This window comes from Conger conger, chromosome 10 (assembly GCF_963514075.1).
Source record: "Conger conger chromosome 10, fConCon1.1, whole genome shotgun sequence".
In the NCBI taxonomy this organism is placed as follows: Eukaryota; Metazoa; Chordata; class Actinopteri; order Anguilliformes; family Congridae; genus Conger; species Conger conger.
The window spans coordinates 21,034,883-21,062,251 of NC_083769.1; the positions used below are offsets into that span (position 1 = coordinate 21,034,883).

Genomic DNA, 27,369 nt, shown 5'->3' on the forward strand with positions numbered 1-27,369 from the left:
GCCCTAGACACCAAACCCCCAGTTGAGCTGGTTGGTGCCTTGCATGGCAGTCAATTGCTATTGCTGTGTGAGCGTGTGAGTGAGCGTGTGAGGGAGCGTGTGAGGGAGCGTTTGAGTGAGCGTTTGAGTGAGCGTGTGAGTGAGCGTGTGAGTGAGCGTGTGAGTGAGCGTTTGAGTGAGCGTTTGAGTGAGCGTGTGAGTGAGCGTGTGAGTGAGCGTGTGAGTGAGCGTTTGAGTGAGCGTGTGAGTGAGCGTGTGAGTGAGCGTGTGAGTGAGCGTTTGAGTGAGCGTGTGAGTGAGAGTGAGAGTGAGCGTGTGAGTGAGCGTTTGAGTGAGCGTTTGAGTGAGCGTGTGAGTGAGCGTGTGAGTGAGCATGTGAGGGAGTGTGAGCTTTTGAGTGAGCGTGTGAGTGAGCGTTTGAGTTGAGTGAGCGTGTGAGTGAGCGTGTGAGTGAGCGTGTGAGGGAGTGTGAGTGTTTCCCATCACTGCTTGACCACCCCTGTGTCCACCATAAGACAAGAGTAAAAGGTCAGACAGAAAAGGAATGAAAGCCGAGGTGTAAAGTAACCTGCAGTGGCAGTAACATCTGGTACTCTTACTGTCAATCTACACGGGGTGAAGAAGGCAGCCATTTCACTCAGCCACAGGCAGGGTCCACACAAGCCACACAAGCAGTGCTGAAATTAGTTCTACACAGAGCAGGAAAACATGACACAGCCTCCCCCAGAAACAGTTATCCAGTCATTCCATTTTAAAATTCTTTATTTTCCTTTTTTAAATCATCAAGAACAAAGCTCTAGAGGTTTCATATTCTTATAGACATTTACAGATTTGTTTTGTATTCATTTCCATTATGGTCTCAAGTTGCTCTTGATAACATTTTTAATATTTAAATTACATCTCTTTATTCTCTTTTTTTAAATTCATTTATGTATTTATTGGTTGATTTACTTATTGCAATAAACGGGAGTAGCCAGTAGGGGTAAAGTATTGCTACAGTTCAGCAAACGTATGTTACACTTTCTTTTTCCAAAATAAAAAAAAACAACATCAACAAAAATAAAAGACATTAATTGGCATGAGACTTTTGTTGCCAAAGCGCTTTCATCCCAAGAGCCGTGGGAGGAGAGGGCTGAAACCCTGACTGAGGTTCACACACAACTCAGGACTAATATCACACCCGTCCTGGAAATGTGTCTTTTTCATTTCTTGCATTGTATTTGTATTATTTCTATTCTTTTTTTAAAGAAATGTCGACTGCATTGGTATTACCTTTCCAATGGCTCTAACAAACAGCTACTTTTTAAATCATATTTACTGTGACGGAAAACAGTGTTAAAGGAACCGCATCTCTCGCTCTCTCTGTCTCTCAAGCATGGAGGGGAATAGGAAAATCAGATATATGGTGTTAAATGGTGTTTGTTTTTGGATGTCAGTACACACAACCTCACTAAACCTGGGCTCATTGTGGTTCTGCTACAGACCTGGGCCCATTGTGATTCTGCTACAGACCTGGGCCAGATAAAAGCCTTCAGGTTGCATTTGCTCACCACCACTAACATCACACCATCCAATAACTGACCATGGGTGGGGCTACGTGTTACGAGAGCTCTTGTTGCCTGTTGCGATCTACTGGTTGGTTAGAGCTCTTGTTGCCTGCAGCAATCTATTGGTTGTTTTTCCCTGGTTCCCCCTGACCCCCAAACCAACAAATCCTTCCAGTTTCCACCAGACTGCTGGAAAAACAGCTCAAGCTATGTTTTGAAGCTCAGACAAGCTACCAGCACGAGCTGGTTGACCAGCTCATACCCAGCTAGACCAGCTTATGACCAGCTCATACCCAGCTAGACCAGCTTATGTCCAGCTGTATTTTGGTCAAGCGAGCATAGATTCTACAGCAGTGTAGGCTACTGTCTAACACTGTCTAACCCAGAAGCATGTGATTGGCTGCCCCTGTGCAGGTATGCTGTTCAGATATGGGTTCCAATAGGCAGGGTCCCAGAAAGGGCGGAGTCTACAGTACTGTAAAGCCAGTATGTCTGAGAATAATATACCTTTTTAAAAATATATATGTATGTGTACATATACATACACGCACACACACAAGACTTTCCTGATCAAAACAGGGAAGAAAGGTACACCATCTGCATTCACTTCAATTGCCATAGAGTATGCCAGGTGAATCAAAACTGAACACCAGATACCATAACCTTTCTGCCCTTACTAATACAATGTTTTAGAATGATTTGTGTCAAACCTGAACAGAATATGATGTAGGCTTTACTTGACCACACACACTCCTCAGTTAATTTAATTCATATAACCCTGTACAACACATCTATAGTCAGACAATAACTCCATATATATATATAACGTATAGCTCAGCAAATATCCAAACAGACGTAAGACATTGTAGCACGATGCCTCTTGGTGGCACTGATGCAAGTAGACCCCGTAGAGCCAACCCTATCCCTCAAACAGGGCGCGTAACACAGGGCTCGTCACTCTGCTGGTACCTGCTTTCAGTCGTATCCGTTTGCCAGGGCCCATTTCTGACAGAAAATGTCCATCCCCCCAGACGCACACAGATACATCATTCTCGCCCTAGGAGAGCAGGCATTCCCCCAGCCTCTATGTTGTTAAAAAAGGCTATTTTTTTGTTGCTCGCCATTATGATTTTCACATCGCTAGTTGCTTATAACAATTATTCTAAGTGAATGGAAATAGAAACAGCAGGCTGACCTGTGATTCTTGTTCAAGAAAAAAATAGAAACTATTTTAAAAAATAAGATGCATTGCATGGCTTTAGACTGGACAGAGATGAAGTCCACATTAAACAGGAACAACGACTGCCCACAGTGATGCAATCCTGTAGCAGGGCAGAGATGCCGCCTAATTGTCCATCATTCATGTTTATGAGCAAATCAGCAGACTTTCCCTGCGTGTAGTGATTGGTTCAAATTGAGGCTTTGTGAACCCTCACAGTGGGTGGAGCTATCGTGTGCTGTCAATCACTCGTGTGAACCAATCAGATCTCTTTGCTCTTTTCCTTAATATGATAAACTTGGTGAGCCATCTGCCTGTTTAAGGGCCTGGTGAGGCCTCTCTCTCACAGTGTGGGCTTGTTTGGCAGAAGCGGTGTGGAAGGAGCCAGTGGTGTGAGCATTGCATAACCGCCTCACCTGCTGGCCAAGAGGAAGAGAAAAACTGGACTGTTGAGGTCGGGTGTGGTCGGCTGTGCTTCTGATCCCTGTTCCTGGACTGCATATATGAACACACAGAAATACGGCAAGCCAGTCTCTCCCTATGTCTGACCCACAGTGTGATTAACAGCACAGGCTAATCGCTAACCTTTGTCTGACACACAGTGTGATTAGCAGCACAGGCTAATCGCTAACCTTTGTCTGACACACAGTGTGATTAGCAGCACAGGCTAATTGGTAAACTGTGTCTGACCCACAGTGTGATTAACAGCACAGGCTAATCGCTAAACTGTGTCTGACCCACAGTGTGATTAACAGCACAGGCTAATCGCTAAACTGTGTCTGACACACAGTGTGATTAGTGTGATTAGCAGCACAGGCTAATTGCTAAACTGTGTCTGACCCACATTGTTATTAACAGCACAGGTTAATCTCTCCCTGTGTCTAACCAAAAGTGTGATTAGCAGCGCAGGCTAATTGCTAACCTGTGTCTGACCCACAGTGAGATTGACTGAGTGAAGGGGAAAATGAGACTCCCAGTACAGGGCAGTTAGATCCACTCTGGGTTTTTACCAGCATGGCTGTCTCACCAGGGCAGCAGTGTGAAAACTGCTCCTTTAATTAGACAGTTGTTTACCCTTTCACTCAGCTTTGGAAGGGCATATTTTCCCCTTCCATTATATTGCTGGCTTTGCTCACAGCACCCTCTATTGGTCATGGTACCACACTGAGGAGGAAACCGACCTATTTTCAGTCTTCCCTGGATATGTTTTTTTTCTCTACCAACATTTCTATCTCTGTCACGCTTCATTTATTGTAAATGAAAGTCACATGTGTGCCTCACATCAGAAAATATAACAGATGAATTGTTATCTCAGTCGGTGTCTTCTCTTTCAGGGACCTCCTTAATCCACAGTGTCTGTTTATCCTGCTCTCTTCTGCCCCCTGGTGGTGGGATGGGCACGAGTCCCTCGGGTTAAGGATCTAAACGCAGTCGCGCAGTCCTGTGGTTCCGCCTCCAGTCTCTAGTGCGTCCCATCACAATTATATTCAGAAAAAGGACTTATTGCTTGTCTATCTGACCCCAGAAACAGGAAGTTAATGTTTTTTTTTTATATTTAATACAGTGTTTTTGGAGGCCAAAGCTACACAGGGCACAAGTTTTTTACAGCAAAGATCACTTGAAGCGGCTACCCTACTGAAGTAACATTGTGTCTTAGTGTTGAAGTGCATAGGGGGGTGTGCAAAGACACTGAACCAGGACGAAGGAGAGCTCTGCTGCAGCCTGCAGTCTATGTGTGTGTGTGTCTGTCCATGTAGGTACAGCTGTGTTCATGCTATGGTGTGTGTGTTTGTGTGTGTGTGTGTCTGTCCATATAGGTACAGCTGTGTTCATGCTATGGTGTGTGTGTGTTTGTGTGGGTATGTGAGCATGCTGAAATATGTGTGTGTTTGTGGGTGTATGTCTGTATGTGTGTCTGTGTGCTTGTATGTGTGTGTGTGTGTGTGTGTGTGTGTGTGTTTGTGGGTTTATGTCTGTGTGTGTGTGTGTGTGTGTTTGTGGGTTTATGTCTGTATGTGTGCATGTGCTTGTGTGTGTGTGTGTGTTTTTGGGTGTGTATCTGTATGTGTGTGGGTGTTTGTGTGTGTGTTTGTGCGTGTTTGCTGATAGGTATGACTGTGGTTTGGAAATACAGGCTCCTGTAATGGTCTCACAGTGTAAGAGGGAACAGGGAGGAGGGGCAGTGGAGGTGTGGGAGGGGTCCGGCCAAACGGCTCCACCCCTTTCACCCAGCCGTTCTGAGGGGGGGGGGGGGAGGGAGGGAAACAGCGGTGCGCTCTCTTTCCTCAGACGTTCTCCCCCTCTTTCTCTTCCTCTCCAATTCAGCCGTTCATTACCTCTTTATAGTCGCTTTGTTTATAGATGACGTTCCAAATTCTTGGCGTCCATGTTGTCTTTCCCCTCATTTGTTTCTTGGCTGAAACTCTTCACAGTGTGCTTTTTGTAGGAGGAGCTCCTGATTGGCCGAAGCTGGGTGGCGGGAGGGGCGGGAAGGGAAGTGGGTGGTCGGTGGAGGGGTAGGGGTGGGCGGGGCGTGTCAGTACGGAGAGAAGAGGATTGGCCCGTGGGCGGTGCGGATGGGCCCCGGCGCTGGCCTCAGGAGGGCGTGGCTGAGGGGCGGACCCTGCAATAGGTGCGCGTGCGGGTGGGGGGCAGGGCCTGCCGCGCGTAGAGCCAGCGGGTTGGAGGAGGCGGCCGCCGCCATCGCCGCGGCGACAGCCAGGGGGCTGGGCAGGAGGCCGGCACCTAGAGCCTTGGAGATGTCCTTAGAGAAGGGAAGAGTGGACTGGGGGTCAAACAGAGTGCAGGGGACCAACGAGATGGAGAGGGGCATAGCCATGGAAAAAACAGAAAAATAAATGACATTACATTACAGCTGTTTGGCAGACGCTCTTATCCAGAGTGACGCACAACAAAGAAATGAAATAAAAGTCATTTTTACATAAATATAGTATATACAGGGTGCAGTCTGTAAGTATTTGGACAGTGACACAATTTATGTTGTTTTTACCATGTACTCCAGTACCTTGGATTTGAAATGAAATAATGATTATGGCATTAATGTGTAGACTGACAGCTTTGATTTGAGGGTATTTACATCCATATGGGGTGATTCCTGTAGGAATTACAGCACTTTTCATACATAGGGAAACCAAATTTCAGGGCACCATAACATTTGGGACAAATGGCTTCACAGGTGTTTGTGATTAGTCAGGTGTGTTCAATCTGCTTTCTGTATCTAGTCTTGATTCTAGGCTTGGCAGTGCCTTTGGGGTGTATGAAGAGTTTGTGCCAATGAAAGTCAAGGAAACAATTATGAGGCTCAGAAATAAATTAAACAATCGGAGCCATAGGCCAAACAATAAGCTAATCTACATTTTCTAATTGTATTGCCTGTATATCAAATTCAGATTCAATATCACCACTATAGACCCCTTTAAAGTTTGTAAACAACAATAAGAAAGATGTGTGGGCATTTTGGCAACAGTAAAATGTTGGAAAGCAAGCTGAGTGACTAAGCGAAGCTAAACTCAGCAAAACCAACAAAAATCTTCCAGTTCCCAACAGTATAACTGACTGGGCCATGGCCAGGTCATGTTTACTGGGCATGATGAGTGACTCATTGAGAAGGGATCATATCGTACTTCTTGGGCAGTCCTAAAATGATACAAACTGCTTAGCTAGCTCAGGGTTGATGCATCTAAAATACTCAATGTGAAATAAGTGTTATTTCAGCGTCAATGACAATCTGATATTGATTTTTTCAAGCTAGCTGCCGCATGACTGGTATAAACACTAATCAGCACTGCCAGATGGAAACTACAGCAGTATTGTACTCTCTGAGACCTTGCGATTCTCAGATTTGACCACAAACAGGCAGAGTTTGCGATTTGAAGCTGAAAGGGGGACAACGTAATGATTGGACCAAGGGGAATGACTGAGGACCATTTTGATAAGCTTAATTTGGCAATGCTGATTGGAGCTAGATAATGGGGCATCTAGATTTTAGAGAGACTTTTAGTCTAGCAACACCTCTGGTAGAGGATATCACAAAATGGGTCCCATTGTAGTGGCCAGATAGATAAATGTATTTGGTTGAAAAACCTAGAGTATACACATACATCTACACAGCCGTAAATGCAACAGACGGACATTTTCTGTTGAAAAAGATGTATGAATCGATTCCCTCCCTGTCCCAACGGTTTCCATAATAACAAAGCCGTACTTCTGTTGCCAAAGTGAGGGTGCATGTTTTTGATGAAATAGGCCGTGAAGGGGTCTATAGCGTTTGGCCCTCAGCTTTGACAGAAAGATAAGCCTGTCTGGGCTCGAGGTCAGTGGGGAGGGGGGTTCAGTACCGTTAGGTCCGGGGTCCTGTGCTTCTTGTGCCGGCTCAGCAGAGGGTTTGGCTTTCCTGCCACCCCGTCCCTGTGTCTCCGACTCGATATGTGCTGCAGACAGACAGACAGACAGACAAGCAGCCAGGCAGGCAGAGAGAAAGACAGACAGACAATGTTAGTAATAAAATCCAGATGCAGCAGGTCTCATGCTCAGATCTAGTATTAAAAAACTATTTAAAACATAGACTGTATACAAAATGTACCAAGGGACTGCTACGTCACCCACTGACTGTCCATAGAAGTATTAATGTAATGTCCTAATAACACAATAACTTAAAGAGGATCATAACAAGGGGAGATGGTAGATGATGAAAAAACAGTGAATTTGAAGAATTTGAAAACAGGTCTGAATGACCAATACTGGAGTAAACCACAGTGGTGCCAGTGAGCACCATGTCTTAACATCAAAAGGCCACAGTGGAGTCAGTGAGAACCATGTCTTAACATCAAAAGCTCCACAGTGGCAGTAGTGGGCACCATGTCTTAACATCAAAAGGCCACAGTGGCAGTAGGGAGCACCATGTCTTAACATCAAAAGCTCCACAGTGGCAGTAGTGGGCACCATGTCTTAACATCAAAAGGCCACAGTGGCAGTAGGGAGCACCATGTCTTAACATCAAAAGCTCCACAGTGGCAGTAGTGGGCACCATGTCTTAACATCAAAAGGCCACAGTGGCAGTAGGGAGCACCATGTCTTAACATCAAAAGGCCACAGTGGCAGTAGGGAGCACCATGTCTTAACATCAAAAGGCCACAGTGGCAGTAGTGAGCACCATGTCTTAACATCAAAAGGAACTAAGCCTGGGCTGTGTTCACTGGCATACTCCTCGTACTGTCAGGCTGATTATTATTGAAATGTAGTATGTGTAGTACACTGCAGTAAGTATGCGGTTTGGCCCACAGCCGCTGGGCCCTGCCCTTCACCTGTTTGAGCTGCAGCTCAGAGTTGACCCTCACGTTGCAGATCTCACAGTGGAAGGTGCGTTCCTGAGTGTTGGGGTCCCCTGAGGCCCCTCCTGGCTCCCCGCTCAGACTGGGGCCCAGGCGGGGGTATGCTTTAATGGGGCCTAGCCCACTGCGGGCCTCCAGAATCGTCTTGTGTTTGGTGCCTGGAGGAGAGGAGAGAGGGAAGGAGAGGGGTGGGATCACCAGAACATTAAACTAAGTTCAATTCGGTTTTTTAAATTCCAATCATTTAAATGATGTTCTTCCATCTATATGTGTGCCTTTAACCGCTTAGCAAGGTACAATAATATCCCACATAAGACGCAATAAGCAGTGCGTGCGCAGAATGATGTTTGCCGGCTGGCCAACTGATTCATTTAGCATCTTTCCCCGTGCAGCAGGCGCAGTGTGGACTGTTCACCACTAGAGGGACACAGTGACATGTCTTAAATCAGTCTTAAATCCATCTCGCCTTCTGAGCCGCCAAACGTAACGCGCTGCCAATGACTCACTGTCCTTGGGGTTTTCACAAAACTGAAAAGATATGGCTCCCCTCGTCCTCTTTCTCTCTAACAGTAGTATATTAAAGCCATTTTTAAGGGTTTTTAATAAATTAATGTATTCATTTTACAGCAACAGTTGAAATGTTCAGTAAAGTGTGCGTAATAAAGTCACGCTCTGAATTTAAGTATCTGATAATTAGCTGCAGTTGGTCCACACCTGCTGCCTTCTGTCTATAAATACACTGTTGATAATATTCAGTTTGGAGATAATTCATAGATGTCAGTTTCAGCGTCTGCTGTTTACAGGAGCCGACAAGTGGGGACTTAATTCCACAATCCTGAAACACGACAGAGCAAAATGCCAATGGTTCAAAGGACTGTTTAAATGACTTAATAGTGGCGTGGTGTCCAAAACAGACTGCTGCACATTAAGGCACATTAACATGTAGTTTTTACCCCTCTTTCTCCGCAATGTGGAATTATGGAATGTGCACCTGCCTACCGAGAGCACCGTGGCTTAATTTATTTTATTTATATAGCCAATTTTACAAAGAAATTGTTGCAATATGCTTCACGGGAAACCCTGGCCAAAACCCCAGAAGCACATGTCATCCTCCAATGCGCTTTTGGTGGTTGCATAGCACGAGGAAGAGAGATTAGTGGCGACCGGAGGAGAAACCCATCTCTGGGTGAATCCAGCTGGTAGCCGCAGGCTCGCATTCCCGCTAGATTAGAATGCGAGGAACTCCAACGTATCGACATCTACCGATAGCGGCAAAATGCGAACATACTGTATGACTCTCGGTTAGTTGGCTAGACATTTACATTACATTTTAGTCATTTAGCAGACGCTTTTAAGCTGCTTACAAGTGCACACGTTCCTCAACAAGGTGCGTTTTCTGCTTAATTTGCTTCGAAATATGGGGAGAGACATTTGGACGTAGCAAAGACAGGGATATAAACCTGCAACTTTCAGGCCCGTCGCACGAGGTTTGTCAACAGAGAACCGCCTCATGTCTTCAAAGGCTATTAAACACCATGTTTTTGATGGTGCTGCAAATAGCTTATTAGCGACATGCCATGACTCAGATGAACATAATGCGAGTGTTTACTTTGCAATCATTAAAACCAAAGGCCTCGCCAAATACCTACTTTGCAAGTGATTACATGTTATGCTTTTGGCTGAAAAATTCCAGTGTTTTCTCCACAAAATAGAAAAGAAAAAAAGAGCCAAAAGGCAGACCCGGTGCATTCCTCCTGCAGCGCAGCGCAGCGCGCCCGCTGTTTTGTTTTGGCAAAACCCATGGTGACGGGCGGGGCTTGGATTCCCAGAGGAGGTGGTGAGTGCCAGTCATGGAACTGGATTATGTGGAAGTGATTTAAAAAAGCGCACAGACACACAAAACAATCCAAATGTTTTTGGGTGGTTATTCTGCTGTTATTTTTGTTCTGTTTTTGTTCTCAATAAACAAAGCGTGACCTTGGGCTTTCCATCTGGATTGGGGTTAGCCTCTCAAGCCTGCATGTTCTAAACTCAGATAAAAGAAACGTTTTTTTTTAAATAAAAGAGAAAAGTTTAAAAGCACTGGGCAGGAGAGAGTGAGACCACCCCGTTACCTCAGAGGATAATACTGTGACTTCTCTATCGCATTTCTCTCTCTCTCTCTCCTTCTTTTCTAGTTGTCTTTCTCCCTCCTTCTTTAATCCTCGTCTCCCCTTCCCTTTCTATTTTTGTCTCTCTCTCTCTCTCTGTCTCTCTCTCTCTCTTCATCTGTCTCTCCCTCCGACACTTTAAATGTGGTTTAATTCAATTCTGTTCATTCCAAGATGTTTTACTGGCAAGATGTGTAAGTAGTACACATTGCCAAAGCACAAACAGTCATTAATAAGAATGTGCTCCCTCTCCCTCACGTCTGGTTTAACTCTACACATGCTTTTGATTTCTGGATCTTAGTTAATTCATATTTTTAATTCTTTTCCCCCTGCTTTTCCAGGAGAGGTGGGGTCCATGTGGGGGGGGGGGGGGGGGGGGATATTAATTGGTTCCATACGTCCAGAGTTTTCCCTGGCTTAGTCTGGTCAGCTGTCCACATGGCAAAGACTTCAGAACTGATGGTGGCAATCAAACGAGAAACCAACCTCACTGTCTGCGTGTCTGTCTGTGTGGCAGCGTTTGTGTATGTGGCAAACACAAGGTGTGTGCACATTAAGTGGTGTGTATGCGTGTGTATTTACATGTCGTACAGCATGTGGGTGCATGCATAAAGTTTATGCTCATGGGGTGTGTGTGTATGTGTGCATGTATGTGGCAGGCATGTGAGTGTGTTTGCTGTGGTTCGGAGATATGCGTGTTTGCGCTTTTGCCCAGAGCCCAGATCCCTCTGTAATCACAGTTATTTCTCCAGTATAGCCGCTCTAAACACACGTTCAGGCCAGACCTGCTGGAGTGGATTTTTGGAACACAGGGAATATCTTTAAACAGCGTTTACACTAAGCATGCCCTCGCTGCGTTAAGCCCAGTCAGCGTTAAGCCTGATTTATACTTCTTCACACAAAACTTTGCACAACACTTTGTGTTGCTCAACAAAAACAACGTATAAAAAACCCCACCAGTCTCTTAAAACAATGCGCCTCTCTAAAATGATATATAAACAATGTTTACAGTGGTAGCTGTAAAGGCTGGTGGGACGATATAATCATTCCCCTGTGGAGCTGTGACGGATAAACTTTGGTTCCGGTTTCTCTGTCCCACAGGCTCATGTGGCAGAGGAGAGACCCCTCATCATCACTCTGAAATAAGCACATTTCTGCTTTCATGGTAATTTAGCGCAGAGCTCTGTGGCAGGTTTACCCATATTGCACTGGGAGGGGTGCAGCCCAGGGTCATAAATCTTTGAGGGGCGGGTTTCTTTAAATACCCCTTTGCCCTGGTCCACAGCGCAGAGAAGCCTGCGGGCTGGTTAGAGCAGTGATGCAGGAGAGGGGGCAGTGTGTGTGTGTATGCGTGAGTATGTGTGTGTATGCGTGAGTGTGTTTGTGTGTGTGTTTGTGTGCGTTAATGTGACTGTGTATGTGTTTGTGTGTGTGTTTGTATGCGTGAGTGTGTGTGTGTTTGTGTGTGTGAATATGTGTGTGTGTATGTGTTTGTATGAATATGACTGTGTGTGTTTGTGTGTGTGATAGTGTATGAATATTGCTGTGCGTGAGTGTATGTGTGTGTATGTGTCTATGAGTGTAACTGTGTGAGTGTATGTGTGTGTATTTGTGCGTTAATGTGACTGTGTTTGTTTGTGTGTGTTTGAGTGTATGTGTGCTTTCATGTGAATGTGTGTGTGTTTGTGTGTGTGTGTGCGTGTGAGTTCATGTGAATGTGTGTGTGACTGTGTGTTTGTGTGTGAGTGTATGCGTGAGTGTGTGTGTGTGTGTGTGACTGTGTTTGTGTGTGTGTGTGTGTGACTATGTGTGTGACTATGTGTGTAAGTGTGTGTGAATGTGTGTGTGTGAGTGTATGCGTGTGTGAGTGTGTGTGAGTGTATGTGTATGTGTGAGTGTGTGTGTGTGTGTGTGAGTGTATGTGTGAGTGTGTGTATGTGTGTGTGTGAGTTTGTGTGAGTGTATGCGTGTGTGTGTATGTGTGAGTGTGTGTGAGTGTGACTGAGTGTGTATGTGTGTGTGTGAGTTTGTGTGTGAGTGTATGCCTGTGTGAGTATGTGTGTGTGCGTGTGAGTGTGTGTATGTGTGACTGTGTATGTGTATGTGTGAGTATGTGTGTGTGCGTGTGAGTGTGTGTATGTGTGACTGTGTATGTGTATGTGTGAGTGTGTGTTTGAGTGTGTATGTGTGTGTGTGAGTGTGTGTGTGACTGTGTATGTGTATGTGTGAGTGTGTGTGTGAGTGTGTATGTGTATGTGTGAGTGTGTGTGTGAGTGTGTATGTGTATGTGTGAGTGTGTGTGTGAGTGTATGCGTGTACGCACACACGGCAGTGTACCTTTGTTGTGAGCCTCCAGTTGGGACAGGGAGTTGACGGCCACTTTGCACAGTGAACAGTACAGCAGCTTCTTGGCTTTGTCCTCCTCAGACTCAGGGGGGCTGGGGGCGGGGCTGGGGACGGGGCCTCCAGCAGCAACAGGGGCGGGGCCTCCCTGGTCAGGGTGGGGGGTAACGCAGCCGGGGGAGGAGGAAGAGGAGGGCAGGACTGGGGCAGTGGGAGGGGCCAGGGATTGACAGACAGACAGGAGGGTGGGGTCTGGGATGGGAGGGGCTGACAGGGGGAGGGAGCCAGGAGCCAGCTGGGGGCCATTTATTTGTGGGAGGGGCTGTGACATTTCATCTGTAAGGGAAAAACAGAAAAGACAGTTCAGAAATTGACCTTCTCACGAAGGTCATGAAGCTTCCTGACACTTCTGAAATCCCATTTTTTTATTGCGGGTTTTACGACAGGGAGGAGTTTCTGTTCCCAGCGTCTCAGCCCGCAGGAGGGCCGCGTCCCCACAAGCTTGTTCTCGCCAAACGCCCCACCCGCCATCTTCTCTCAAGAGCCTGCCGCTCCCAGTGAAGGCTTCAATCAGCTTTAACAAGACCTTGGTCTTTCTCGCTACATAACCCCAAATTATAGCATGCTCTTTTTGAGTTTCAGAAGGGAAACAGCATAAAAGGAAACAGTGGGGACTTCCCGTGAGGTGGGTTTGACAGAGCCAGTGCCAGCTCTGGCTCTGTGAGTGATGTGGTTTCGCCGTTTCGATGGAAGATGGAAAACACACGCTAGCGCCATGCACCCACTCCCACGGCCTGTAACCCACACCATACAGTTACACCCTGTACCCCACGGTCCACACGCTCACCCTCCAGCCTTCACTCTGCAGCCTTGCTCAAGCACTCTAAACTTAAGCCACGTCTCGCAACAGACACCCGATAAATCCACTGCGTACCCCACATAAACTCTCTAAATCCACATCCTGCAGACAGCACACTAGAAATGCTGGGTGTAAATCAAAATTTCGCTCTTTACCCATGCCCATGGTAGGAGAGAATTAAATGAATGTAGTGGTTTTAATGGCTAACATCCTCCTTCAATGTTCCTTTGATTTAATATATTAATAATTATCAAAGATCCCAAATATCAGTTAAATCGCCTTTATAATTAAAATAATATATTTAATTAAAAAATTCTAATTAATCAACATTAACATCTGAACATTAACACGTGTTCATTTTTACAGTCCAAATTACGAGACCACAGCCTGTCTCTCCCACTGTACTCCAAGGTGTGCAAAGATCAAAGACCACTAGGATCAAGGATCAGACCCAAGTCAGAGCTGATGACACCCAGAACCCGAAAACAGAGACCATATGTTCACCAGCCCAATGCCTTATGTGTCCAAAAGTCATCAGTACCTACACACACACACACACACACAATCAATCAATCAGTCAATCTTGAAGGGCCATAGAGAGCAATACACCTCCCAGTTGTCAAGTTGTTTCTCTAGCTTTAGCTTCAGGGCTAAAGTTTCCTGGAGCCCAGAACAGGCCAAACAGTGCATAACTATCCCCACAAGTAAGGTGTACTTTGCGGGGCCCATAATGTCTACACCCTGCACCTCACCTAAACACTCAAAGCACACATTCTGAAACCTACATAGTTTAAAATTTTATAGAAATAAATGTCCTTTTTGATAGCTTGATCGTTGGCACAAATACATGTATAATTATTGTATAAATATACCGCTGTATTATCTATTTTCTGCCTCTGGACTATGCTGGTTTTGGGGACCAACATTCCCGCCAAAATTTTTACGCAGTGCACAGGAAGTGATGCGGTTTACATATACTTCACCGACTAACAAAGAGCTTTATCTGACACTTATATGGAACGGATTACTGACAGGAGAGAATTACTAGCCTTCTCAAGTTTGGTGAAGAAAAGTTGAAGGAAAGGCATGTTTCACAAAGAAAGATTACTGAGTTAGCTGGATAACAGCACTGAGTAAAACCAGGAACCCTCCAAATCTGGAACATGGACCTCAGTGAGCTGTTCTGGGTTTTACTCCGTTATCCAGCTAACTCAATAATCCAGGTTCATGAAATACCCTCCGGATCCTTCAATCTTGGCTCAGGCCATCTTGGTTCCCCCAACCAAAGCAACGGTCTGAAGCAAGCCTGCCAACAGAAAGTGATCTTTGACAGAACAGAACCAGAATTAAAATATATGGATATTGTTTGACGGTGGAGGTGTTGTAAAGATAAGAACATATAGACAACAGACTGATGCAGATGTAAGTTAATGGACATTATAATTTATTAGCACATATTATTTATTGTCTTTATATACGTATACCATACCTATAACATAAGACCTACAGCCAACAAATGACACCACCCCAAATACTTACACCCTGTAACCAACAGCATGTGCCTCATATCATATATCCCACTCCCCTTCCCAAGCACATCCAATTATACCCAGGATTAAGTACACTGTCACCCGCTACCACACCATATGCCCCATGCCCTATCCCACCATACCTACCCTCCTCTAAAGCTCCCCTCCCCTCATACCCCCATGCCACTCAAATTTCAGCCCCACCCCATGCCACTCAACCAGAGAACCTGCCTTTGCCTTTCTCAGGTTATTCTTACGGATGGAGAGGTGGAGAAAGAGAGAGACAGAGAGTGAAAGAGAAAGATGTTTATGTTTGTGCTTCTGTGTGTTTATATGTACACTATACTATTATTGTGTTCCATTGGCAATATCACTGTAGTTGTCCTGCCAATAAAGCAAAATGAAATTGATCATTTAAAGAGAGACAGAAAGCAAGAGAGGGATGTAGAGAGCCAGAGAGATCTCATTAGCATCTAAGAGCTACAATAAGATGACAGACAATAGGTTTTCGTTTTCAAAACTGCAACTTTTAAACCCGAGAATACTCATGCAGTATGTAGGGGGCACACCAAGCGTCCCTTAAATTTGGGTGGAGGGTATTACAGGGCTCCGTCCGTCGCTTTCAGCGCATTCAACACAGCTTTCCTCACAGCTGTGGGGTCTGAAGGCTGGGGGAGGGGGTGGGCGGTTAGTGTTAGGAGGGGGGTGGGTTGGGTCGCAGGGTTGGTGGTGGGGGGGGGGGGTGACAGGGTCAGGAATATATCCCAGCCGGATTAAAGGTATTAAAGGGATATGGGGGAGTATTTCTGGGACGAACAAAAATATTGACTTTAACTGTTCAATTTCCTTTTTAGGATTACATTCAGTGTTATCATTTATAGAGTCATGTGTGCTGGCAGACTGGGGTGGAGGGGCAGCTTTGGGGCATTGCTGAATTTGCATTCCTGGAGCTCAGTCTATGTTTTTGTGAGGGCCATGCGTTTGCAGACGGTCCCCAGCGGTGTAGGGGGCGTCCGGAGGCTCCCCGCCACTCGCATCATCCGTGCAGCACGTGCCAGCCTGCCGCGGGGCCCGTAACTCTGCCCTGTCTCACAGTGTGGGGCCCATAACTCTGCCCTGTCTCAGAGCGCAGGGCCCATAACTCTGCCCTGTCTCACAGTGCGGGGCCCATAACTCTGCCCTGTCTCACAGTGTGGGGCCCATAACTCTGTCCTGTCTCAGAGCGCGGGGCCCATAACTCTGTCCTGTCTCAGAGCGCAGGGCCCATAACTCTGCCCTGTCTCACAGCGTGGGGCCCATAACTCTGCCCTGTCTCACAGTGTGGGGCCCATAACTCTGCCCTGTCTCAGAGCGCAGGGCCCATAACTCTGCCCTGTCTCAGAGCACGGGGCCCATAACTCTGCCCTGTCTCACAGCGCAGGGCCCATAACTCTGTCCTGTCTCAGAGCGCAGGGTCCATAACTCTGTCCTGTCTCAGAGTGCAGGGTCCATAACTCTGTCCTGTCTCAGAGCGCAGGGCCCATAACTCTGTCCTGTCTCAGAGCACGGGGCCCATAACTCTGCCCTGTCTCACAGTGTGGGGCCCATAACTCTGCCCTGTCTCACAGCGTGGGGCCCATAACTCTGCCCTGCCTCACAGCACGGGGCCCACAGGAGGCTACAGCCTGACACCCTGGACTTACCACCTCTAGCCTCTCTCCTCGCCCACCAGGCCAAGACAGATGACAGAAAACAACTGAGATCCAACTGCTCCTGCCCTGAAATCATTTATAATAAACAGCTTTTTTTTAAATGTGACCGCATCTGAGACAGTTTTTCAAGTTGTCCTGCTCCTGTTTTCAGTTTTCTGCGGTCTAGTTTGGGGCAGCCCGCATTACTGATCGCTGTGTCGCGGGGGGGTCACTGTACAGATGATAGTATAGAGAGGTGGTGGGTGGTTGTTTTTGAGGCTGAGATTTGGGAAGGAGGTGGTCAGTACAGCGACCTCTGACATCCCAGACCGCATCACGGCCTGTCAGAGGACCCAGGCCTGAGCCCCTACTCTTTCCTGAACACACATCGGGAACAGGGGTGAAGGGCCTAAGGAAAGAACAGTGTAGTTTGGGTCAGTGTGCTTGAACAGTGTAGGGTGTAAGGTACATGTGGGGGTACAGGGTGTAGGTTGCAGGGTATGAGTATAAAGTGTGGAAAAGAGTAAAAAGAATATAAAGCAGATGTGTCCATTACCAAGTAAGATGTTCACCAATCAACAGTAAGCATGTTTGAACTCTCCCTGCTTCGATAGTAATCGCGCTGTCCACAAACATGTACAGAGCAACTGTGGAGTCACTTTTCATTGATCTTGTTTTCAATCAGGATATTTGACACCCAGCCCCCCCCAAAGAGCATCTAACATCAGAGGAAATGCCTCACTTATTGGAGCTGAGAAGGTCCAGCTGTTCGCTGCATCTGTGTTACTCCAGCGTTCAGGAAGGAAGTCGGGTCTGAACTGGGCGGTGCTGTGGGGGCCATTGTCCACAATCCAGCTCTTTCTATGCTGAGCAACCACTTTCCGGAACCTTTGGCTCAGGGGTCGACGCCGTGTCCTTCCGGTGTTGGTGCGGATACGGCAGATAAAAGCGAGAAAACTGGAACATTCCGGGCGGCTGCATGGTGATGGTACCATAATATACTATATAATGACTCCAGGATAAGATTTCACCATGTATTTTTAATCTGCATAACATTAAAAAAGCCAGGTCAGTCTTTGTCACACAAAGCACATACTTTATCTCTGCATCTGTATGTATTTGGTATCTAAAATTGGATTGCCTGCCATGTTGTTTCCATGACATCCAAGCCAAGCAACGACACACTATCCGATCCATATGTGTCACACGATCTAAACAAACTCCAAATACCCCTTCTTAGTGAACTGTATAAAGTGAACAGTGGAATATGCCACAAAGCAACTTTTCAACTGTACTTTTTTTATCTTAAGATCTCAGGAGAATGTGGTTGTTCCCAAAGCTAGTTGTCTGAAAAATGTGTGTAAAGTTGATCTGTGGCGTATTCCACTGTTCACTTCGTACACAAGGAACTGTGCTGTATGTGTGAAAAGATATGGACAACAGCCAAATAAAACAGTACGCAGACAATCAATCAATTGGACATCCAAAAAGCAACAACAGAGCCAGTCACTCTACTAATCAACCAACCAACTAAAAACCCAACCAACAAGCAAACCAAATCAAGGAACAAATCAGGTATGGTTGTGGGATAAGGGTCTTGTTAATGCAATGTTTTTAATGTGTGTGGTGCCCCCTTGTGATCTGGAGGAAATGGCAGCACCGCACCACACACAGCATTGCTGATAACATTCAGACACCCTTATTCAAAGTGACTGACAGTGCAGGGCACCCCTGGCTGAAGCAGAATAGGTAAAGGACCTGACATGTAGGAGTAAAAATGATAAGATTAAAAGATTAAAAGGTGCTACGGAGTAAAATGGTAGTTCAATGTAAATGCTATAAACATCCGTTTGAACCATAAAGCTATGGCGTGACTCCCAATGCTGATATGGAACAGATACAGAAGGAAAAGGAGAAAATGCACTGCATAGTGCAGACTTACTGAATGCTTGAGAGCTGGCTTATTCAATGTTACGCTAATGAAAGCCAGAGAGGCAAAATCAAGCAGAGAGGCTAAATCAGGAGAGTGCTGCAACTGGTGCACAGGGACTGTAGCTGTCATAAGAGTGTTACAACTGCTGCACAGGGACTGTAGCTGTCATAAGAGTGTTACAACTGCTGCACAGGGACTGTAGCTGTCATAAGAGTGTTACAACTGCTGCACAGGGACTGTAGCTGTCATAAGAGTGTTACAACTGCTGCACAGGGACTGTAGCTGTCATAAGAGTGTTACAACTGCTGCACTAGCTTACACATGATATTGGGGCGCAGTGGTGATGTTGGGGGTGCAGGGACGACCCCTTTCCGGAGAGCGAGGTCAGCAGTGAGGACATCCAGTGCCGGCCCCGCCCACCGTTAATGATTAACGAGCTGGGAAACTCTATGCCTCTGCACTGCTGCTGCGAGGAGCGGCCCATTCATTATGGAGAGGCGGGCGTGTCCATCCAGGACCACGCAACCGTGAACGGCAGATAAACGAAGCGCTCGCCTGCGGCCGCAATCCCGTCAGCTGCAGGCTTTGGGCAAGCAAACGGACAAGTCCAAAACTAGAGTACGCTACTGCTACGTCACTCTGCCCGTGGGGATACAGGGAGCAAAAACATTGCCTCCTTTCCATACATGCTGCAGAGCCAGGATGGGTGTGATTATGTTTGACTGTGGATCGTTTGAAGAGAGCCAGTAGGAAAACAGATGACTCTAATCTTTCCGTGTGGGTATTTTGAGCCGCCCCGAACGCAGTCGGGTGACGACACGCGAGTTTACCTCACATTTTACATCACGGCCGCTCTGCCCCGGGTAGCACGCGCCAGCCAATCAGCTTTCGGCCAGGCGCTCGGCAACCGGTCCCGGCCAATAGCTGTCTCCGCTGAGGCCGGCTGGCTCCCGGCCCCGGCTGTGACGGAGTGGGTGATTTTGAAGCTCACTGGATTGCAGCCTTGCAGGTGTCAGGGATGAGCTGTGCGTGAAGTGAATGTGAATTCCCTCCTCGTATGTGCGCCCCGTTAGGAAGCAGCCCCTCCGACTGGCTCCACTGCTGAAGGCACTCGCCGTGCCAGGCCCTGTGGTCTCGGGCTCGAGTACGCCACAGTGTCAGCGGCACTGCTCTTTACAGGTGGCTGTTTAAAGGCGGAGATGTCGGTTGGCAGAATAAAGTGACAAATATTCTTTTAAAAAATGAAACAATTTTCCAAGAAGTTGGTGTGGTCGACCACCTATCCTCCCGGTTCCTCTTCAAGCCAACAGCTGCATTTTATTTATTTTTATTTTTAAAAAGCAACAACCTCAGACTTTCACATAAGAGTTACTGAGCACAGCAGGGCCAAAGACGTGCCTGAAATACTTTAACTCTTCAGGTACAGTTTAAAAAGTCTGTGCAAAAATGTTTGACTTACTGAAATACAATCATATACAATCATAACTGAAAAGTTAAATTAGAATGTTAAAATGTTAAAATTACATTTCATATTTTGAATCTGGACACAAAAGCAAAAAAATTTTTTTGGAATATGACTTTTAGTAAATTTTTTAAGAACATATGGATGGTCATGAATTTGCTAATTTGCATATTTTCTAAATCACTTTTTTATCTCAGTGAATTAAGTGAAAAGTCTGAGTTAATTTTTAAATGAGAAAATGTTAGTTTTATTGATGAATTATTAAGCAACTATGCATGCCAGAAAATTCAGATATTATGGTATTTTTCCACATCAAATATTCCATAAAATAGAAATGACAAAATAGATCAAAAACCCCTCTGTACTTCCCTGGCTAATTTCGTTAAGAAGCACCAAGTAAAATCTGGTCGCTATATCTATAAGTTAAGTTGAAGAAAAAAATGGTCTTCAGACAGGAAATTTCTGAAAATGCCTTTGAAATTATTTTTTGGTGCTTGGTTTACGACTGGTATAAAAACATCTAAATGAACTGCTTAACGTTATTTCTGGATCATATATTTGATAAAACTACAGCACTTGCAGAAGCTAAATATCATAATATCTCTAAATGGACCTATCCAGCCAAAAACCAGTTTGTGTATTTCATTACTATTTGACCCAAGACTGCCGTAGAGTTTATACAGCATGGAAGATATTGCATATGAACATAATCACATTAGTCAAGTCCCACCCTCGCTGCAAACCCAGCCTTTTTCTCAGGAGACAGAAGAGGGGGGAGGGGGTGTGGTTTTATCCTATATTTATAGCGTAGTGAACAACAGTACAATCACGCTCAACCACATCAGGACCACCCACATCTCCCCAATAAAGAAAACAAAATTATAAAACCATTGTGCAAATGAAAGAAAAGCACAGGGTGCAGCATTTGCTGTGTGTGGGTGTGTGTGCGTGTGGATGCGTGTGTGTGTATGTGTGTGTCAGAGTGAGAGAGAGACCCATGTGCATTCTGCAGATGTGTGTGTGGTTTCCGCGGGACGCTTCATTACAAGGAGAGAGAGGGCAGAGGTGGGGCAGCTCTCCCGTAAAAGTAAAACGCCTCGCCCCACGTCGCCCCACGTCGCCCGCCACGCCCGGCCAAACCCACAGCCGCTGAGAGGCCGCATTCCGGCCACATCGCGGCTCCGCCCTTTCCTGTTAACCGCTCTGTCGAAACCCTCCAGCCCCTCCCCTCCAGCAATGACTCCCTGCTACCCACAGCTATAGTAAGGCACGTTAGGCTGGTTCCAGAGCAGTGATGGCAGACGTGAAGCTTCATGAGCCCAAAAGTGGGTGGAGACGCCACAAACTGTCAATCATTGACTGGGGTGGACCAATCAGGAGAACAGGCCCCATACTGTGGCAAGAACATTGTGATTCATTCATAAACTGAAAATACAGTATAGTCCCAGGGGTCCATGAATTTGTTTTTTTAAAAGTTCTGCCTTTTAAAACTACCATCAGAAGGTGCACAGATCACTGCGCTCAACTATTGGAAGACGGAAGAGGATACGTGTGTGTTTTCAGTGGTTATAGTTCCAACCGTCTAACTTCTCTGAAAATGTTTCTTGTTTAAATTTTTTCTCCACACGTGTATTTCAAATACACATGATACCTTGTGTAAATAAGACAGCTTCGGAGTTGCTGTAAGGTCTATTTTCTCGCTTTGAAGGAGGTAAGCTAACACATTTTGCTAACATGGGAATTCAGCGAGTGAATGCACAAAAATGAAAACGAAATTGAACATTTTGTCTAAGTCTGGGTAAGTCAGAAAAAAGGTATATTTCCCAAAATGTTGGTGTTTTCCTTTAAAGAGGACACTCCCATTGTTTCAGCAAATGTACTAAAAACAAATAATAGGATTCTAAAGTCTGAAAAGCAAATACATTACTAATTGATTATACTGCCCTTATTCACCATTTCTATTCAAACCACTAATTCACTAACACAGGGCTACCTCCTGCTAACTATCTAACTACTGTACTTTACCTGAACAAATATTATTGGATTCTGCGGAACACTGTGAATGTTGTGGAAGACAGCCACGAAGATTGTTCCAGAAAGGAGACAGATGTCTTGTTTTGTTTTTGTGGAAGCTGACAGCCCCAGGGGCCATCGCCGTGTGGTGTCTTCCATTTTCCAAGACAGCGCGGAAGAGAGCGAGTCTTTAAACAAACATGACGGGAGCTGGAAAACAAACACAGAGGAGGACATCGCTGTGCCGTCCCTTGTAAAGAATCGTGGGAACGGTCGGTGCCCTTTCCGCCGCGACGCTGCCCCCTAGACCACAGCCCGGGAGCACGTGGGGGGGTCAGTGAGTAACCACCCTCTTTCTACCTACCCTCCCCTCACAGACTCTGAGCCCCCTCCTTGCCCGTCCAAGACAACCCCCTCAAACAGATTGAACCACAGCTGTTCCAACTCTGTCATATCCGTGGCGAGTCAGTTTTGGAAGTGGCGTTACGGGATCACATTGTAAAAATAAAAGCTTGCTCCAGCTTACAAACAAACAACCAAGAGGGACTGAGGGAAAGGGGGGAGGGGGGCGGTGGGGTCGGGTAGGGGAGGCTCAGGAGAAAAGGTTTTGGACAGGAAAAGGCATTCTTTTGCAAGTATCTGGTTACAGATATAGATCAACAGCGGCCGACTTATTTGGCTCCCCCCTTCGAATGTCTTCAGTCTCCCCTGACGGGGGAGAGGGACCTGGGGGATGGGGCAGAGCTACAGACAGAGAAGGTCACTGCATTTGTCAGTGGGGCGTCCTGGTATTGACCAGCGAACAACAACATCCCCTGGCTGTCTCCGGCCTGATACCTGAAGCTAAGCAGGGCTGGTCTTGATTAGTGCTGATTACGATGGATGAAGTCATGTTAGTGGGCCAGGAATAATAATAATAATTCCTTGCATTTATATAGTGGCTTTCTCACCAGCTGGCGACTCAAACTTTACAGTGATGAGAGGGCAACCACCACCAATGTGTGGCACCCACCTGGGTGATGCAACAGCAGCCATTTTGCGGAAAAATGCTCACCACACATCAGCTGAGTTGGGGAGGGAGAAAACATATTTTTTGGCAATTAAATCAGGGGATGATTAGGTGGCAGGTTGAGAGAGCCAGGTTTGGGATTTGGCCAGGACACCTGGGAATCCCCTACTCTTTGCAACGAGTGCCATGGGATCTTTATTGACCACAATCAGGTTTAAGTCTCATGCAAAAGACAGCATCTCCTACAGCACAGTGTCCCCATCACTGCACTGGGCCATTAGGATTTATTTGACCTGAAGGAAGACCGCCCCTGCTGGCCCACCAACACCACTTCCAGCAGCAACTTAAGTTTGCCAAGGAGGTCTCCCATCCAAGTATTAACCAAGCCCACACCTGCTTAGCTTCAGTCATTCAGCAGGCTGCATGATGGTATGGCTGCTGGCATACCAGTAAGGGGCAGTCTTCCCTCAAGCAGAGATCCCATGCTCTAGTGCAGTGATGGAGTCACTGTGTTGTAGGGAGGAAAGGAGTCTTGCATGAGAAGCATTAAACCGAGACTGACTCAACAACATGAAACTCCAGTCGTTAAAGATCCATTTGCGATTATTGGAAAGAATGGGTTCGTGACCTATGCTGGCTTGTCTCATCATCACATAAACCTGGATTCAGTCAGAAACACCAAGCCATCTGAAGGGGAAGTAGTATTCCAAAAGAAAACTTCCCAAACCTTGCCAGACTCATGTGCAGCTGCGTTACAAGAAAGTGACTAGCAGGCTGCCTTAAGAGGGGAAAAAAGACATTTTTATCTTACACCGCGGTGGATTAATCTAATAGTTCTGCATTCTTTCTAACTGAAGAGCACTTTCCCTCAAGATGACTTAACGTGGCTTGTCAGGGGTTGATTGAATCCAGAGCAGCTGTTTTCCTGCCTCAGGTTGATCAGCTCGGACAAACTACCAGCACTAGCTGGTTGACCAGCTCATACCCAGCTAGACCAGCTTCATGACCAGCTTGGGCATTCGTATGATCAGCTTGATCAGCTCAATTTTCAAACCAGTCAAGCTGGCATAGCTGGATGTTACAGCAGGGATGTACTGACTCAGGTTATCAGTTATCTAGTGTTGAGAACTGAGGAGTTTGGGGGCTTGGGAGGATTGGCCTGCCTAGCCCAAAGTTTGATTATTTCTGATACAATTAGGACCAGCTGTTTCTATGCAGTGCTCTGGTTGCACTTCCTGTTTGCCCCCCTCTCCCTTCATAAAAGGATTGGTTTCAGCTGGAGAGTTGATCGAGTTTATGCTCTCTAACAAAATATTGTCCACAAGGAGCTGGTATTTAAATAAATCGTTATCGTCTTGATCTAAATAGACTTTTTTACCGTGACAATCAAGACAACATCAAAAGTAATCAAAATCAATCTCAATCTCTCTCTCTCTCATTCTCTCGAATGATGGCTCTGTTTACGTGCAGTTTGTATAGTTCTGTGGTTGAGGCTCTGTTTCTACTTTCACATGCCATTCAGCGACTATAAAAGATGGAGATGCTGGAGTCTGTCTCAAATACAAATTCAAATGAGCTTTCGTCGCAGCAAGCACAGGGTTTTGTGTTGCCAAATCACGCAAATAATGAAATCTGCAATCAATATAGGCCCCCACACTAAACGCACTCACTCCGTCTATCCGTCTCTCTTTCTGTTGGCTTCACACGCAGCCTATCTGCTGCAATAACAAACAGCATTAACCCGAGAAGAGCCTGAATATACCCTGGAAAAGTCATGAAAATAAAATAATCATGTACCATAAAAGAAGTCCTCATTTTGCCTTTGAGTCACTTGCTGTCCCTCAGGCTGCGGTAAGTGCAGTATACTGTTCTGCCAAAAGCCACAAATTCCCTCATCTCCTAAAAACAATAGCAGCCTCTCCATCTCCCTTTCTCTCCCTCCTTTCCCCTTGCTCTGTCTCTGTCTCTTTCAGGGGGCACATTTTTATCATTTTGATGAACTAGCGGGTTTTCACCTTTTTCACTCTCTCAACCTGCCAGGTCTGCCGGTGTCGCCCACTCACTGGCTTGTCAATGTTTTTCTGTGTCTAGAACTTTCCATTACGGTCACTCTGCCATGCTATATCCTTTTAGCACGGCATGCAGTTTAGCTTTTCTGAGTTTGTTTGCGTGTCACAATAAGTGATGTAATTTGTTTTATGATCTTCTGTGATGTTCCGAGGCTGTCTGCTGCTTCAGTTACAGGACCAGCTGGCAGAGGAGGTCCCTCTCAGGGCATTGAAGGGCTTTGTACTGCTCTTTTCTACAGGACACATCAAATTATGGCAGATATTGGTGTAAGGGTAGGGGAGTTTATTAGCTATTTTTCTTTTGAGAACTTTGTATGGATGGCTTCTAATTGGTCCGTTCTCTTTTTGTTCTCTCTCTCCATCTCTCTTTCACTCAGTAAAATTATATTGACAGAGAGAGAGAGCAGTATATTTTTGTGACGTCTGTCAGAATCCCCCAACAGCCACCTGTCTGAGAGGTCAAGCAGGTCAAGCCTTCCCATATTCTGCCTGTCTTTATGAGAACTTTATGGGCACTCAAAAAGGATGAGAGCTTGATTATGTCCCAATAAAACATCACTTATCCCCTGGCAGTTCATTTGTGTCAAGTCTCTGGTGTTAATCTCAAGAATCGTATTCTGTTATGTTGAAACTGATGGCTCTCCCATTGCTTCCAATGAAGCCCCTCCCTCTGACAGCTCTATAGCCTTGACAACTGGGCACGTATCAATTCTGAACTAGCCACACCCGTTTTTCTCACCTGGACATATTCCGCAGTGCATATGGGCCCTGGGGACCTCACCAAGTACATTTCACAAGCATGTAACATCTCCCCCCCCAAAACAAAACATACAAAAAAGAGCAATAAAAATGTGCTTCTGCTATTTGGATTGCCATGGCAGTGCTGTGAAATTCCCTGGCGGGAGGCTTTGCTATTGTATGTTTGAAGGAGGTATGCCCCCCGAACCTCTTCACTAAATATACTGGGCTGGATAAACAGATGAAATGTAAAACAATACAAGCTCTGGGCCCTGGATAAGCCCTCAGTGGGGATTCTGTTTGTTGACCGAAGCCCTGGGCCCTGATCTGGCCACCCATAGTGAGACGACGGACAGAGTGAACCTTTGAATGTTCCAGCCGTTTTATCCTCTGCTATCACGCAACCGTGTGTTTGTTTACTTGTTCTGCTCACAGGAATATTTGTGTTGCTGATGACAGCGATGCCAAACTGCCAAAATCCGACCACCGCTACACCTCCTGCTATTCAGGTGTCAGGTGTGTTCCAGGCTTACAACCTGGTCTAAGAACATGCTGGAACATTCTAGAAGTGTTTCAGGCAAGCAGTGTGGAACTGACAAGATCTGGGCACTCTGAGCTACCAGTACCCTAAGGGGTTACCCTAAGACCCCAGAACTAGCAGAACATTCTGGAAGATTATTGCATTGAGAGCAGTGCAGGACCTTTAATGTGTGTTGACTGACAAATACTCGATACTGTATGTTTCACTAATATCTGCACAGGCTAATATCCAGCAATCCACTCTTGTTGGGTCTCTGAGGGACAGTAGTGGAGAACATGAGTCTTATTTTCAGGAATACACAAATGTGGCAACACCAAATAGGCCCATTTATAGTCACCAAGTGCAATATTTACCTAACCAAAAACAATATGTATTGTAGCTAAAGAAGCTACAGAAACTTTACAGGCTCTTTCGATCTTCTGATCTTTAGCTGCTTACAACACCTGACTGCCAGTCCAGCGTTCATATCCTGCGTCCATGAGGAGTGATTTTCTGAGTGTCAGCGGGGTTTAGATGCAGTAGTATTTTTTTGGGCGTGGGGTGGGGCGGCAGGAGGCTCACCTGGTTTTCCAGGGTCGGCGTCTGGGGCGGACGAGGGGGGTCTGGGCGGGGAGGGCGAGGCGGTGGGCACGGGCGGGGCCTTGTCTCCGTCCTGCGGGCGACTCTTGGAGGTCTCGATGCCCTTCACCCGCCTGGCGTGCCGGTTGCCCTTGTAGTGCGCCTCGGCCTGGCTCTGTGGGGAGAGAGGGAGACAGTGGGTGAGTGGGCCACAGGCTAGCAGGGCGCCTCTGCCTGGCTCTGTGGGGAGAGAGGGAGACAGTGTGTGAGCGGGCCACAGGCTAGCAGGGTGTCACAGCCTGGCTCTGCGGGGAGAGAGGGAGACAGGGTGTGAGCAGGCCGTCAGGCTAGCAGGGTACACTCTGTATGCTAACGTTG

At 46.4% G+C, this 27,369-nt stretch overlaps 1 protein-coding gene across 7 annotated transcripts in view; it reads right to left on the reverse strand.

Moving 5' to 3' along the window:
- Nucleotides 1-744: 744 nt before the first annotated feature.
- The window catches only part of LOC133139120 (zinc finger protein 385A-like), a 91,198-nt gene continuing 64,573 nt past the window's right edge, over nt 745-27,369 (reverse strand). For 6 of the 7 annotated variants that reach the window (XM_061258440.1, XM_061258442.1, XM_061258438.1 and 3 more), the window contains 5 exons: nt 26,995-27,166; nt 12,605-12,946; nt 8,091-8,275; nt 7,125-7,217; nt 745-5,551 (listed from right to left, as the gene is read on the reverse strand). In XM_061258440.1, coding sequence (XP_061114424.1) covers nt 5,303-5,551; nt 7,125-7,217; nt 8,091-8,275; nt 12,605-12,946; nt 26,995-27,166 — 1,041 coding nt within the window. In that variant the 3' untranslated portion in view covers nt 745-5,302. The remainder of the gene's footprint in view (nt 5,552-7,124; nt 7,218-8,090; nt 8,276-12,604; nt 12,947-26,994; nt 27,167-27,369) is intronic. The other variant, XM_061258439.1, reaches the window with a different exon arrangement.